Source organism: Gambusia affinis, linkage group LG06 (genome assembly GCF_019740435.1).
Source record: "Gambusia affinis linkage group LG06, SWU_Gaff_1.0, whole genome shotgun sequence".
Lineage (NCBI taxonomy): Eukaryota > Metazoa > Chordata > Actinopteri > Cyprinodontiformes > Poeciliidae > Gambusia > Gambusia affinis.
In genome coordinates this window covers 17,086,804-17,103,145 of record NC_057873.1, presented here as the reverse complement: position 1 = coordinate 17,103,145, position 16,342 = coordinate 17,086,804, and the positions used below count along the sequence as shown (strand labels likewise).

Here is a 16,342-nt window from a genome sequence, read left to right as displayed (position 1 = left end):
GAAACTAAAAAGCATCTGAGGCAGCATAGTCTCTAAATGTTTGTAGAAGACATTTTTAGCTTTAGTGACTCGTGGTTGAACAGATAACCATACATGTGTGCTTATTAGAAGCTCTTCTTCATGGCCTGGCTGTATTCTACAGTGCATGTGTCTCCAGTATGTTAGTGATGCTACTGGAGACCCAGCTCTGTTGGAATAACAACCAGGACCCAATGCAACAACACAACCCTTCCTCCAGCCAGTCTGCAGGTAAGTGAATGTGTGACTCTTTCTGCGTTTTTTAAAAGAATAGACAAACTCATTTAGTCTCTACAGTTCGATTGACAACTGAGGGAAAATCATTCTGCATCAATAATTCACAAGATGTAAAGAGTTCAGTAGTTTGCCTCCTATCGAATTAAACATCAGCTGATGAGCATGCAGAAGATGAAGTAAGCATGCAAATGATTTGCTGTAAAGTACAAAGGGGCTCGTCACAACAAATAAATAGTTGATTTTAAATAAATCTCTATAGGCATGGGGCAATGGACGCATTTAATCATCTGCAAGTGGAATGTCATTACCCACCATCCCCTTGGTGCTTCATCAAGGTCGAGCCTATTGAAATGCAGATTGGTTTGCCGTGTTGGATGGCTCTGTGAACAGTGCAGCAGATAAGAAATATTGGAGTTACCCTAAAGGCTCCAATTAACTCCTTAAACTAATCCTCTCTGACAGCTCGTTACCTCGAACAGGTTAATATCTAATGTGACCAATTTGGAATATTAGTGTTTAGTTAACTATCTGATCTAATCTGACTCTCAAAGGCCCCTTATACCTCTAGTACATCCATGACTGTAATCCAGCTCTTAATGAGCCCCATATGGTGTCAGTGTCATTGAAATCCTTGATCCAGAATGATTTTGGATTTATTCTGCCATAAATAAATGAATTATAATTATCAGTTTGACTTTGACTCAGTCATTCTCGGGCTTATCAGTCATCCTAACTAGGACTACATCCGAGGGGGGAAATAAATCTCTCTCTAGCATGTAATACTGTAGGTTTGGAGATATATTTGCTGGGATAATTTATGTTCAGTTAGATAAGATTTGGTTCTGTGTGAAATTAACATCAAAGGTGTTGGACGTCCATTAAAAAGCAATTACTTGTAGCTCTCGCTTGGTTTAATAGCTGAACTGGGAGAAGGGTCAGTGGTTAGAACATAATTATGAAATATAGTACACTGAATATACAAAGGTGACAAAGTAGAGACATGTTGACTACTTCAAGTTGAATAGAGTATCTTTAATGGAGGGATTTGCAAAAATTATTTGCATAATAATTTTAGCTGTGAAGTGTTTCCTTTAAGCAAGGTTGAGAACATCAGCCTCAGAAGGGCACTTAGTACCATACCCATCCATAGAAATGTTTCCTCACGTTCTAAAACACATTCGTCGCATACAGCTCATCAAGGTATGGAGCATTGAGGCCACTGCCAGTAGGGGGCAGCGTATGGAGTGGTACTATGAGTTTCAAATGAAGTGGTTTGTAAGCAGTTTCACCATCAAAACCCACATAGTTTACACTATAGCCTAGCTCTTTTGGAGCCAAATAAAATAAATGACAGAGGAAAAAATCTGCACACTTCTATGGTGTATGTCTCTGATTTAAAGCTGCATTATAAAGAATATGTTTTACATATTGATTAAAGCTGTCATCATGTTGTGACAGTATGAGACAGTGAAAAGATTGTGCTCCCTCACCTCTCCTGACCAACAGGCTGTGCTAGCTGTAGCATAGCAAAGATCAAATGGGGCAGGTGAGGGAGGATTGTGATTGACTGGGTTAAGTCCCGCCTCCTGCTTCTGATTGGCTGTTTTTAGTTAGCATTGAGAGACCACAGAGGAGCTCATTTTAGTCACAGATTATATGTCTCACACCATACTGTCATGACAGAGTGCAGTTTCAACAAATATTTAAAATAATATTTTTTTTTTTAAGAAAAATTGCATACTGTAGGTTTAATCATCGGGCTTTAGTAATTTAGTAGAGGCAGTCAATGTTTGACAGTCATTATTCTGTTCCAACTGATTCCACATGTGACCCATTTATTTAAAATGCATAACAGTCCCAGTTTACTTTATTGTGCTTTCCTTGGTTGTTTGAGAGAGTGCCTGTGTCCAAAGTCTTTAAATCCTCCAGAGTTCCCTTTTTATAATAGGGAAGCTGATATAAATATAATTATATTGTACAATCTAGAAATGAGATACAGCTGCAAGCTTGGGATTTTTTCCAGGTGCTGGTAAAATAACTCAATTTACTCATATTTGAAGTATATTGTTAATTTAATACAAGGAAAATTAGATTTTCTCTGATACCCTGTCTGTAAAATTTATTTTATTTTACTTTCATCTGAAAAAAACTATAGAAAAAGCAGTTGGGAATCAGCCATTTACTATTACCTGCTAATTTAAAAAAGGCTGCATCTGTTTCACTACACCAGTCCAGTCTATTTTCTTTGTTTATTAAATATATTTCTATGAGTATTTCCTTGCATTTCAAATTATACATAAGCAATAATGCACTGGCTGATCCCTCTGGGCTTAATCCCTTGAACACTTCTGCTGCTTCTGTATTCGTTTACCGAGACCCTCAGGGAACTGATACAGACACCAAGAACTATGCACTAATTGTGCAATGACATCTACAGATAGCTGAAATCATTTTGTTATCAGCTGGAAAAACCACAGCTCATAAAATGAGTGCAATCTTGGATCTGTCCTACAGAATTCACACAGAAAAGCATCAGCTCTTAAATCCAGGACAGTAAACTGGAATAAACTCAGAAAGAATATGTAAAAATTATATGGCCTAGTTCTGTGCAGTAAGAAATTATCTTGCCATTACACAGAGCTGATTTGGCTTTATCCTGCTGGCTACGGCCTTGTCCGCGTAGACTTAATTAAACTTTTCCGTGAGAAGTCCTCCCGGAGTTTTTGTTGCAAACGTCTGGCTGCCTCTCCATTAACTCAGATTTATGGCTGCTGTAGTTCAGGGAAGCGATGGAGTGAAGAGGGGAGAATATTTTTACCCCCTGTTTTCCTTCCTTACTCACATTTATTAGCAGGTTGGCCCAGTGCACCAGCCGAGGCCTCTGTAATCTAATTTCTATACCAGTTTAGCTGTAGGCTCTCAGCTCTACTTTCTGAGCTTTTTGGCCCAGCTGTCCCACAGCTTCAGTGAGATGCTTGTAGCTAAAGTGGATCCCTAAAGAGTAAAGACAGTGTCACTGTTGTAGAGGAAGAATGAAGGCTTAAGACACTGCATATCTATTAGGCCACCTTTGAGAAAACGTGCAAGACAGAAGGGATGTAGAATAGAAATATATGCTTCCCTCGGTTTAGTGATTTTTAACTGCAATGTTTTTCCTTTTCTTTCAAAGCTTCTTTGGATCAGAGTGGTGTTTAAAATGTCAGATTTCAGTATTTAATGCGAGGTGAACCAGCTAAGGCTCGAGTATTTGAAACGGGGAAATGCAGAATGAAAGCGACAAGGCTGAGAACAATCTGTGTTTGGCCATGTCGATCACAGGTACCCTTCAAAATGTCAGAGAGCTGCAAGTGATTCGGCAAGCTGCAGATAAAGACGGCTGCAAACGTTCGCGCTGATGAAAGCAGCCGGAACAGCAGAGGGGATCAACGCAGCAATGAAGAGTTCAGGACTGAATTTTTACATTTGGAAAATTAGAGAGATGTGAAGGGAAGATGAGAAGACGTGTAAAAGAAAAGGACAAGTCACTGTGTGACTCAGCGTGGCATTTGCTGCAATCTAACATTCAGATTGTTCAATAAGCAGAGGCTGGAGGACAGTACAATCTGCCAAAGCAGTGCAATAAATTAATGGTGACGTGAAATGTATCTGTGGTGTCAACATTGTCATTTATTTGTAAAATAAAGCAAAGCAAAACTGTTTTGATATTTGGAATATCTATCACTGATAGATGTCTCCATTAATAGTGGCAATTTCATTTATTTGTTTCTCACAAATAAATGTTAGAAAAGTGTTGCTTATAGCTAGACCTAAACCTTGCTTGTATGTATTCTTTTCTCTGACAGTCCTAAATAAAACCCTGGGTAACCAGCTGACTTTAGTTACATATTCAGTTAATAGAGTCCATTCACATTTAAATAAAACTCAGTATAAATACAACTATTCTGTGAAAGCCTCAGAGGTTTGTTGGAGGAAATCAGAGAACAAACAGCAAAACGAGGAACCAGGAACACAGCAGACAGACAAGGAATAAAGTTTGGGAAACAATTAAAGGTTTGATTATGAAACAATTTTTCAAGTTTTGAACTTGTAATATATTTATTTATTTCAAACAGACAAAAGGAAAAGCAAGAAAAAATAAACAAATGATCATATCCATTGACATGCAACTTTAGATTATTTGTTTAAAAAGGAACAGTTAAAAAATGCAAGATCTTATTTCCTCACGACCTACAAACATTTAAATCTCCCCTCATCAGATGAACTCTCAAATGACAGTAATGATAGTGAAAGTGAAAATGTCAAGAGTATGACAAACATGCCACCAAAACATGGACTTTTACCTGAACTGACAGGAGAAGAACATAAATCAGAAAATCATCCAGTAGGTCCATGGTATCTCTGGAGGAGTCACAGAGATGTTTGTTTACCGTATATACAGTACAGACCAAAAGTTTGGACACACCTTCTCATTGAATTCAATTAGAAAGTGTGTCCAAACTTTCGGTCTGTACTGTATATTATTTAGATTTATTATTTAACAATTATTTAATTTGCCTTTGGGATTAATAAAGTATTTTTGAATTGAACTGAATTATTTTCCAAATCCACAAATCAAGATTTTACAAAAAAGTGGCAGGAAAGAAAAGAGAGACATCTCATTTGGAGTTTGCTCTAAACTATGTTGTGCAAACAAGTGGAAGAAGATTCTTTGGTTAGATGACACTTAACTTTTTAGCCTACATAAAATCTATTGCCTACAATAAAAAACCCACAGAGCACATTACTCTAAGCACACCCTATCCACAGCAGTGGCAGCATCGTGCTTTTCAAAACTGAGCTAAATACCGTGCAAGTCTGGAAGAAAACCTTAAACCTGATTCAGGTTCCAGCATGAAAATGTGTTTTAAGAAAATTGATGATTGCCTATACTTTCCAGTCAATCTGATAGAGCCTTGCTGTTTTTGCCTTGTTGTTTTTGGACACAGTTTTAACTCAGATTGTCTGAATACAAATTCACACCACACTTTTCAGGTTTTAAAAGAAATAAATAAATAAAATTTAAAAACACATTCATCATTTCTTTTCATCTAACAACTGTGCACTGCTTTGTGTTTACCTTTCACTTAAAATAAATCGAGGCTTGTAAATGTAGCATGACAAAATATTTGAAAAGACACTAAATTCTGTAATTTTAGTGTCCTCTATTTTCCCTTAAAATCCACAAATCAAAAAATGAAAATCAATAAAATGTTTCTTTTAATTTAAGCAAAAGGTTAAATGCTTAGACATTAGGGAGTAGAAACAAAGAAATAAACGGTCATGTTTGGTGCTTGGTTGTTTACGAGCGAGTGAGTGTGTGTGCAGGAGAGAGGATGTGCAGTGAGGGATGGAGAGGCAGGTAAATTAATGTAACAGATGGTTTGAGGTACATGGCAAGAAATTATTGGGAAAGGTCATAGGACGGCGTTTGACATTTACAGAGGCACACATCTTATTGCAAGCAACATACATCCACAAACAGTGACGCACAAAGGATGGCAAGTTACATCCTCTGTTCCCTGTGGGAACTGAACTGCAGAACAGGGAGGACTTATGTGTTCTGCTGGTATAATCTCCCAACAGTCCAACAATATTTGCAGGAATTTGTCTAAGCGTCTTGAGAGCCGTAACTTAAAATACAACACACTCACGCGCACGCACTCTGACGTCCTCCCACACATATGGATGCTCACACACGGGCTGGCATAGCTCCAACTTCATTACAACGTGCTGATTGAGTGATCAAAGCTAATCGCATTTAATCATATCTAATCATATGTAATGACCAGCATCGAGTGCGCAGCCATGACAACACTCTCCAGTTTTCTCCTTTTTTTTCTTCCTTCTTCACATTTGGCATTTTTAAAACCATCTCTGCTATCTAAGAAGCCCCATCATTTTCCCCCTTCTTCACCACCCAACCTCTTCTCTTTCACATTTTACCCTCGGTCCAAAGAAAAATAAGACTGAACATAGATGGAGGAGAAACAGCAGAGACACTAAAAAAGGGAGGAAAATTACAAAAAACAGAGGTGACAGATGGACACCCTCATTAAAAGCTTTAAGTCTGGAAGCGGGCACACGAACACTTTGAGGTATTCACAGTCGAGGCTGCAGAATAGCTTTTTCTTTTCAATTTTGATTCAGAACACAGTTTTCGGTGCTGCAGGATGTTACGTCTTCTGTTTTTCCTGTGCTTTGATCAGATGTTGAAGTCCCACTGAGATGTTTCTTCAGACGGTGGTAACAAGAAATCATAATGCTTTATGATAACACTAACAGGTTAGGATTTAAGTAGACCACACAGGGAATAAAAAGTGTATGCTGTGAAATGTCATAAGGGAAGCACATTTGCAAGGCTCATGTCTTTTCTATTTCATAGAGTGGATATGTTTACAAGGTTCTGCATGTAGCAGATATTTTTCTGTCAGGCCTTCACATTTGTTGAAACATCTGATAATGAGATTTTTTTTAAAAAATCCTTGGAATAGTCTAAACTTTTTTAGCAGTGGTATTTCACACTGAAAACGTGAAACATCTAAGACATTCAAGTGCTTTTGTTCATTGAATTTAAAATCCCCCTTTATTTATTTTTTTTTACTAATTTGCTGGTGCCACAGTTGTCATTTTATATGGCTCAAAACTTGGATACATAACTCTCCGTTTTCCAGGAAGATCAGCCACTGTTCAAATAAGACACAAGATCTTCATTTGCATAGTAACTAGTACAATTAAATAGCTATTCATTATAAATTTGCTCAGAGCTTCCATCAGAATAGTGCATAAAAAGCTTTCGAATAATTTGAACTCTGTCACACAATGCTAAATTTATTTTTTTATCATGTTCTGAGTTCTTTGAAATCTCTATTAGGAGTGTCAATAAATTTAGACAGGGCTGTATAATCTAGGATTTTTTTTCTGCAGTGACAAGAACAGAGTTTTAGGGAAAAGCAAACTACTCTATGGTTAAACAACTACTAAGCCAACAGTATTGCTAAACTGACATATTCATAAGATAGTGAAAAAGCCGTTGGATCACCCATCCTTTAAATATTTTTGACATTGAAATTGACTCTGGAAGTCTTTCCCTCTGGCCAACAGATTAGTCTGCACAGTGGCCAAGGCTTGAGCTACTTTTTTATGCTCTCATTTCTTTATTCTTCATACATTTCTCTCAAGTCTGCTCAGTCAGAGCAGGTATAAACAGTCTGGCTTTTGTGCACAGAGCTGGCAAGCAAAGACTGCAAATTAGCATAGCAGCAGCTCCAGAGGTTCCTGTTTGTGTCAGAAACTATAAAGAGCTGCAGGTCACAGGCTTCAGATGTCAATGGGCAATGATTTTAGTTGCAAATCTAAACTTGCAAAGAATAAACAGCGGGGAAAGATGTGAAAATGTTTTTGCATATGCTGACAAGATGAAATTTCACACAGAGCATCAGTGGCTGTTGTTGAATCAGTGGCATCCTGGAAATGTGCCTCCATTTATATGCCTCTATATATTCATTGGTGCATTTGTCCATAATGGATAGACAGGTAAAACTGAGGTCAGTTGACACTGAAATATCCTTTTAATTTAGCACTGAATCAAAAGTTGCAAAGCCAGGTTTAAAATCATTACCCGTATATGTTGCACATGATTTCTGTGGTTACATTACACAGACAAATAAGCCATAGAATACTTTTTAAGAACACTACTAAGACATGCTCCTTTATTTGCTTCTTGTGATGCGTAGCCCTGGGCAGAAAGCCATATCACCCAATCAAAAGCCATAATCACGTGGCAAATCTGTTGGATGAGCATTTAAAGGATGCTGTTTGTGCAAATAGAGATTGAACATCACCGAACCTGAAAACACACCCCTAAGCTTCCCTTCTGGAGTAATTTTTTTAGCTGGATATAATATAGAGCAAGTCTCAGGTAATGCAGTGTAAGAGATTAGGAGGTGGCTGTATGTTTTCATTCTTGTAACTAATGTTTTACCCTAAGTAATTTGCATTTGTAAAACTGCATGCAGTTAGGGGAAGCGTTATATTGGCTTGGAACAAACAGGGAACAATTACATGTCTGCTGCAAAGTTTTTTTATTTTGTCCATAAAGACTTTTGTTTATTCGAGGAAATGGGCAAAAGGTTAAACGTATTCAAAAGTTTAAATCTTAAAAGAGTTTCTTAACCCTCAAGCCATAATATTATTATTCTCTACATAAATGATGATGAGTATAGGCATATAGGCTCCATAAGAGCTGTGATTTTAGAGATATTATAGAGCTACTATCCTGTAAAGTTTTCCTGCTTCCTGTCTTCAACGCAAATGAGTGAAATTAATGACAAAGGCCTTTGCAGAGCTGAATGACTGATGTGAGACTTCGGCCATTTGATTCTGATGTGTCTGTAAGTTGCAGGTTACAAAATAACCACTTGTTATTTAGTTAACATGTCAATGGTCCTAATGTCTGATTAATGTATATCTCCAAAGTGTCCAGTTCAGTGAAACATTTAGTTTCTTAGAGCTCCAATTGTCAGATTTTTTATTTTGACACGTTGACCTTAGGATTTGTGAAGGTATTAGTTTTTGGTGTGGAAATTGGCTTAATCAGTCAAATCCTAAGCACAGCCATTCTAATTAGGATCAACACATTTTCATACACTCAGGTGCAAGTTAAGTGCTTCTGTGAGAGCTGCCCATTACTTCCCATGCACTTTAACTCCGTGAGTCAGCTACCTACCAAACTCTGCAAATGAATTTTCAAGTGCTTTGTTTTCACAGATCCAAATCGAAACAAAGCGCCAAGTGCGGAGAAGAGCAAAACTAATTCTGCTGTCTGAGTTCACTTTATGTTCCAAGAGCGACACTTGTGTTGCCAACTACAGAGCAGGATGCATTTAGAAAAATTACTTAGAAGGTCTTTGAAACCTTGCGAAATCATTATGAATAAATGGTTCTGACTTTGCAAACCTTGTACCTACTAAGAAAACACAAAATGGCAGCCAAGGTCCCTGCTTCTTCTTCTTTTCTTTTTTTTTTTTTTTGTCATAAACAAACAGCCAAGTACACATGAGGGAATTTGTTTGTCTTCCTCTCCAGGATGCCTTGCTGCGGCTGGCAGCAGTTGTTGATGTACGCTCGCTCCGAGTGGCCCTGCGAGACAGCGTTCAGGAGCTGCTCCCCAGCACGGTATTTGCTCTCTCTTCCTCTCACACACCTACACATACATAATTTACATTTGCAAATGAACACAATTGAAATTTTCTCAATTTATTACCTGGAGAAAAAAAAAAAAAACAGCCTCATGTTAATACTCAGAATGATGGAGACTGTTGTTTCAGTCTCGACATCGCTGCGGGGAGCATATAGGCCAAAACCCTTCTGCAAATGCATGAGGCTCGTTGCTCATTATATCAATTACAATCTGATTAATGTTTCAAACGAGGGTGCGCATATGTCTCTGTTTGATTTTGTATGCCAGGAGTGTGTGTGCATCTTCGTGCTGGAGGGAGACTCCAGGCTATTGTGCGATGACCCGCCGTACGAAGTGCCACAGGAGGGGAAGATCAGGTGTGTACCGTTTGTGTCTGTGTACACTGAACTGCAGATGTTTTTCAGTGCTGGGGGCTGATTTGCTGCCGCACCGCCGTCCAGGGCGGTGATGCCGAGAGAGGCAACAAAACACGGGGAGGAGGGCGGAAGCGACAGCGCTGTTTTGTCTACCTGAAAAGCAGATGCCACTTGAATGAAATCAGCAATCATCAGCACACAGATGGAGATGTCACCAAGAAAGACCCCATCATCTAGAAGCACAAGGATATTCTCTGCCTCTGGTGTCTCATTGTTACCATTTCTTGCTGTGTCTCTTTATTTCATCTCTTCTTTTATTTTTTTATCTTGTCAAACATCTTTGTCTCTCTGACACCCCAATCCTCTTTTGTCATCTAGTGGCCAATTCCATCTTTCTAACTCGCTGCCCGGTTCACACAGCTTGCCATGTTTTTCTCTTTCAAAGCACCGAGCCGCATGTGGTTTGGTCTCTCCGCCGCCTCTCTTTCACCTTCAGTCCCTCTCCCTTTGGAAGCGTTGCAGACCTAATCGCCCAGATAGCTGTACGCCTTTGTCCCTTAGCGAGACATGGCGATCATCTCCTCTCCTTTAGTGCTCTCTCTGCAGCTTTGCACATATGCTGCTGTCCAGGGGCTGGCAAAAACCAGCACTACATTATTGATGAATCTGTCTGTTTGTCAAACAAGAGGCCAGCATCTAACACCGTACTGGCACATTGACATAGGATCCCATGCAAAGACAGAAGCTCAGGCTTTAACATTACAGTTTCACACATGCACATCCTCACTAACCCTCATCTATCATCGCTGCATGGATTGACAGATTGCAGATATTTGAAAGGCTACAGGACCCTTTTAACTTTTTTCTTTTTAAATTCACTTGCTTACATAAGCATGTTATCAAGACCTTGGCATACACACCCCCACCTACCTATACTGAAAGAACCCATCTGATAGGTGGAAGGCCATTTGGTGTGAGCCTGATTCGAAACCACTTTCTAATAAACCAGACCTTGACACACACGCCCGCGCACACACACAGGCACACGCACTTAATGCACAAACATTTTCAGCTGAAAGAACGCCGGAGTTTGTTTTTCTTTTAAACTTTTTTGTCATGTGCAAGTAAACCAAAGTTTGGTGTGTATGTGTCAAAGAAAGCATTTTTTAAATTGCTGTGGATGGAAAAGGTCTACAGACCCCGGTCAAATGAGACTTTTTGTGCATTTAATGCATTTAACTTAGACGTAGAGTTGAAGTAAAGGAGCTCTCCTCCAGTTCAGCACATCACCACAAAGAAAACCTTATACACAGTGAATGATGGTGGTGGCAGCATCACGCTGTGGGATTACTTTTCTTCAGAAATGATATTTTTGTCAGGATTCCTCTTAGCATTAGCTAAACTGAGCAGAGGGGAAGAGTCCTAGTTATTGAGGTGGCCAATGTTCTATAGATAGAGGAGAACTTCTGAGAACAACAACCATCAGTGCAGCAATCTACATATTGGGCACCACTCATGTATTCAATAGTATCTATACTGTTGAAAATTGATAGTGGCAGTATTGTGCTGTGGGGATGTTTTTCAGCTGCAGGACCTAGAAAACTAGTCAGGATAGATGGAAAGATGAATGATGTTTTAATTCATAACCAATGCCTTTGTTCCTCTTCAATACATGTTCTTCATAAGTCACATGTCATTATTTTATTGTCTCTGCTGTCTTCTACACTTAAATATGCACCAGGTTTAAATCCCCAAACTCATAGAAAACACCCAATGTTTATGTAAAAGCATTACTATACTTAGTAACTGTATTCGTCTCAGTGCTCCCGGTTGTTTTTGCACTTTGCTGGGCCAGTTGGCATCGGCTCCAGGGCTGTGCTGCAGAGCTGCTTTGAACAAATACATTACACAAAGGTCAAATGTATTTGCCACAATAGAATATTTTCTGATTGGAGTGCACTGTTCCTCAGTGAGCTGAAATAAATGGACACTTTGAAATCCATGCACCATGCTGAGGTTTTCTGCAGTGGTTTGGGGTGTGGGAGTTCAGAGTCTATGGGCATGTAATGGAGTGACTGCTGCCTTGTGTGTGCGGCTGTGTGGGCGTGTGCGGGTGTGTATGTGTGATTCTGTCAGAGGGCTGATTATTATGTGCTGCACATAAATGTTGAATTTACCTGTGTGTGCTTCAGTGATGCTATTTAGATTTCTTATGCTTTTTCTTTCCATACTTATCCAATTCTAAATGAGTTTGTTTAGTATATCTGAGAAATTTAAAATGCTCATCTCATGTTCTGAATATATTACACCTGGCTGCACATCATACCTACTCTCCCCATGAAAATGTATAATATCCTCTCACAATGGATAATTGCTCTATTCACCAGTGTTTTGACGAGTGTGATTTAACAAAACACATCTGTTTTATTAACGCTGGTGATTGTTTTTCCATCTGCAATGAATTTCTTCCAGAGAGACCTCGTCTTGAGGTTTTGTCTCTGCAGTGTCTGACAAAACGAAATTAATTTAGACCAATTTCATGCGTGTTATTGCATTGCTGGAACCTGACTCAGACCCTTTCTGTGTCTGTTGTAGGAGTGCTGTGGAGCAGCAGAAGCGATGCGAGTGTGCCGGTCTCCCTCCATCTGAACTGCCAGAGAAACACAGGCTCTTCCTCGCTGCACCGTTACCGGCACACAGGAGAGGTTCGGCTGAATGTTTTGTGTAGGGTCCAGGCAGGGAAGAAAATGTGTAATTATGGGTCCGTCTCTGCGAGGCGAGAGTGTGGAAATATAAAAACAACAAAAGGGAGGAGATGGAGAGAGAAGTAGTTAACAAGAGAAGATAATTACACTGAGAGAGGTATGCAGCTGGGTGAGCAACAAAATTATACAAAGGACCCTAACAGAAGCGATAAAAGGTTGTGATGAGGGGAAAAAAATGTGAGATGAGTGTGAACAGACTCTTTTCTGCTCGCCAAATGAAAGAATTCAAAGAACAACCTGAGGAATGTCTGGACAAAAAAAATAAATACATATGCAAAGTGGCTTTGTGTTGTGGGAATAAATGCATACCAATGAACGTGTAATAATTATGCAGGAAAGAGAGTTTGTGTGCTTGCTTGTTTTATTGTCTGGCACAACAAGCAGCATCTCATTGTTGCTGCTCAAATGAAAGGAATAAGCAGTCTCACTCAAGGACATCAGCTGTGTACTTTATATATATATATATATATATATATATATATATATATATATATATATATATATATATATATATAAATATAAATATGTATATCCTTTATTTGTCTTTAGCATAAAACACAGAAAAAGAACAAATGTTATTAACAACAGTCATGAAAATGCATTTTATCCAGTTATTCTAAGCTTTATTTTATTTCTACTTCACTGTCTTTCAGCTCTTGTAATTCCTATCTTGGATCAGGATCACACCAAGGTCCTAGCCGTCTTACTGGTGAGGGGGAAAAAAATCAAAGGCTGCAAATTCAGCCTCTTCTTTGTGGAAAAGCAGATTGTTGGGAGCTAATTTAAGTTAACATATACACCTAAAATGAATTCTGAGACATCATAGCCCACACAATGACTTTGTGCTGCTCAGATCTCACTAGTTGTGTGTGTGTGTGTGTCTCTGTGTGCTGCAGGTGGGATGTGGCCCGCTATCAGATCAAGACGAACTGCATCTGAATGTGCTGGGAAAACACGTAAGATCCCTTTTTCGCTGTGTTCCATGATCAAACATGAAATGAAAGAAAAGACTTGGCTACATGAGCTGCAGTGTGTTGCTGGAGGTGTTTTACTCAATAAGGTTTCACAAAAGTAGGTTTTGCAGAACAGTGCTACGCAAGAAAATAATATAGCCTGCCAGCTCTCAGTGTTATATTTTTACCTGTGTTCATTAAAAAAACTTATTTCCTTTAGGTGGAGCCAGTCTGTTGCTAATTTATTTGTAAGTTTAGACTCACAGTGATACTGATAAACATATTCCCTTTGCTTTTTCATCTTTCAGCTAAAAACCTTCATGTTTTAAATAGAAATTCAATGTTATTTAGAGCTGCTCACATTTCATCCACATTGTCACAAATCAGTCTGAAATTGTAACACCAGCTCCCCTTCCCTTTCTGGAAGAGTGGCCCAGAAGTTTTATTTCATCACAGATTAACACTTTGTTCCCCCTGGAAAAAGGTTTCTGTCTTTCAGCATTAGTCTTTAGTCCAGAAAACTGGACAATATTGTCACTTGTAGAACACCAGCAGAATTCACCTGAATTTACTGCAGCACCTTCATTATTGTTGTCCGTCTCTTAGCAGCTCACCACCTTAGTTTTTAATTTATCTTTTTAACATGAGTTGAGAAATGTGGACATGTGGAAATGTGGTCATAAAATAATAAGGTCATTTTTGTTACATGTTTCCTAAAATAATAGATTATCATTTTAAATGTTTATACCCTTCTTCTGACTGATACTTTTGTGAAATGAGACCTTTTTGGCTGGTTGATGCCTCTCTGTAAGGAAATGACTTTATTTGCAGTTCATCAGATTTTGGATGCATTATGACAGGTTTGATCTTTAGAAGATTGCTTATTTAACACAGTATTACTTTAGAGGCGTACACACCTGTACCACCAGGTTATTCCAGTTTTGGGTTTTTTTACATTTTGATTCTGAATGATTTCTTTATTGTGCAGTTAAAAGATGCAGGATAAATGTTAAATTAAATGTAGCACACACACAAAAAAATCCTAAGTTGGTATAATTTGAACTTAGAAGAAGTAGTTGATTTTGCAGCTATGTCTCTTCTTGATCAGTCATGTGGCAACAGTAGATAGGAACCATGATTAAACTTTAACATGAATAAACTTCCTGCGGAATCAGACTCAGCCATCTGCTACAGCTGACTTGAGCAGAAGGCAGACACAGCAAAAGAAAAATTAAAGTTCTGGTCCAGGAGTATTTTTTAGGCAAAAACAAACAACAAAGCCTGTGGAGTCAATAGCTCAGTGACTGTCTTTATCTGGGGTAAAAACATAATGAAACAGAAGCACAGAGAGCTCAAAGTTAAATATCTACTTCAGCTGACTTTGCTGCTTGTCTTTGTTTGTGTTTGCTGCTTTATGGCCCTGCAGGCCTCGGTGGCTTGTGTTCGCATCCAGGCTCTGCAGGCATCCTATCAGAGGCCTCCTCTGAGCCCGTCTCCACTGCAGTCCCACAATGCTCTGCTGCACCTCAATGTCTCAGAGCAGGACTACTGCGAGCTAGATCGCAACATTCTGCAGCTCTGTGGTACGCTCGCAGCACTCACACACATACACACTCATCAAAGCACAAAAACTTACTGTTCCTTCTTTACTATACAGCTTACAGAAACACAGCAGTCATGCAGTCACAGACTGAGTGCATTATTAGCGTTGGACCCAGTGGCATGAAGGCCCTGTCTATCTAGATTCATAGTCTGAAAGCAGAATGCTTTACCAAAACATTGTTTAAATTCTCATGCATAATGGAGGTGGTCTACCTCCTGCTGTTCCTGCACAAATACATAAACATTGTTTACTCTCCAGTAATTGTCAATAAATATGAGTTAACTTTTTTCTCCCCAGTTTCCCCTGCCTTTGCTTCACTTTTCTGGCTCTCTTTTCTGCAGTCCAGGCAGCTCTCCATCTCTTGTCTTGTCTTTGTTATTAGTCTCCCTGTTAACCGGCTCCTTTCACCCTTCCCTGACCTCGCTGTCTGAGTGCACCTCTCTCTGGATTTCTCTCTGTCCCTTCGCATACATGATCTGAATTCCCTCTCTCTCCTGATGTCACTTCGCCCTTGCTCCTCCGTGTGTTTTTTTTTTCACTCTTGTCACTTTCTCTCTCTCTCTCTCTCTTTTTGTTTCCTTGTCCTCTTTTAGGTGAGCTCTATGACCTTGATGCCGCTTCTCTTCAGCTCAAAGTCATCAATTATGTAAGTAGCTGAGATCACTGAGATCGCTACCCCCCTCCCACCATCGCACACAGATGCACAGTAGATGCAAAACATCTCCACTGGTTACTTCTTCCTCCCTTTCTGTTGCAAAATCTTTGTCACACCATTACTTCATCAAACTCCCCACAGAGCAGCCCCTCCACCCTTTTCACATATTTATATATGCAGTCAGATAGACTCTGTAAAAGGAGAGGCAAGAAACAAAGTGTAGATCAAATGCAGTGGAGAAGAAGCTGTGCTGTAGCGGCGAGGGAGGAACAGCATCATCAGAAATACAATTCAAATGTATGGAATTATTCACAGATGGGGAAATATAAGAGAAACAGGAATTAAACCAGAGACAGGAGGGCTATTTGAAGGTTATCCTGCACAAATCCTTAGTACATTGCAGTGCAAGATTGCATCATGACTATATAGAGATTAGTTCTTTATGTCTGTGTATTGTCCTACGTAGCTCTGTACGGATGTCCAGAAAGCTGCTCTTTTGGGAAATCTTATTTTATAC

General features: G+C 39.2%; 1 protein-coding gene across 6 annotated transcripts in view; it reads left to right on the top strand.

Moving 5' to 3' along the window:
* Window positions 1–16,342, top strand: part of LOC122832938 (cGMP-dependent 3',5'-cyclic phosphodiesterase) — a 189,044-nt gene that overhangs the window by 140,457 nt on the left and 32,245 nt on the right. For all 6 annotated transcript variants that reach the window (XM_044120168.1, XM_044120167.1, XM_044120165.1 and 3 more), the window contains 7 exons: window positions 9,379–9,468; window positions 9,761–9,849; window positions 12,445–12,554; window positions 13,268–13,323; window positions 13,511–13,570; window positions 14,994–15,150; window positions 15,764–15,816. In XM_044120168.1, the coding sequence (XP_043976103.1) occupies window positions 9,379–9,468; window positions 9,761–9,849; window positions 12,445–12,554; window positions 13,268–13,323; window positions 13,511–13,570; window positions 14,994–15,150; window positions 15,764–15,816 (615 nt within the window). The remainder of the gene's footprint in view (window positions 1–9,378; window positions 9,469–9,760; window positions 9,850–12,444; window positions 12,555–13,267; window positions 13,324–13,510; window positions 13,571–14,993; window positions 15,151–15,763; window positions 15,817–16,342) is intronic.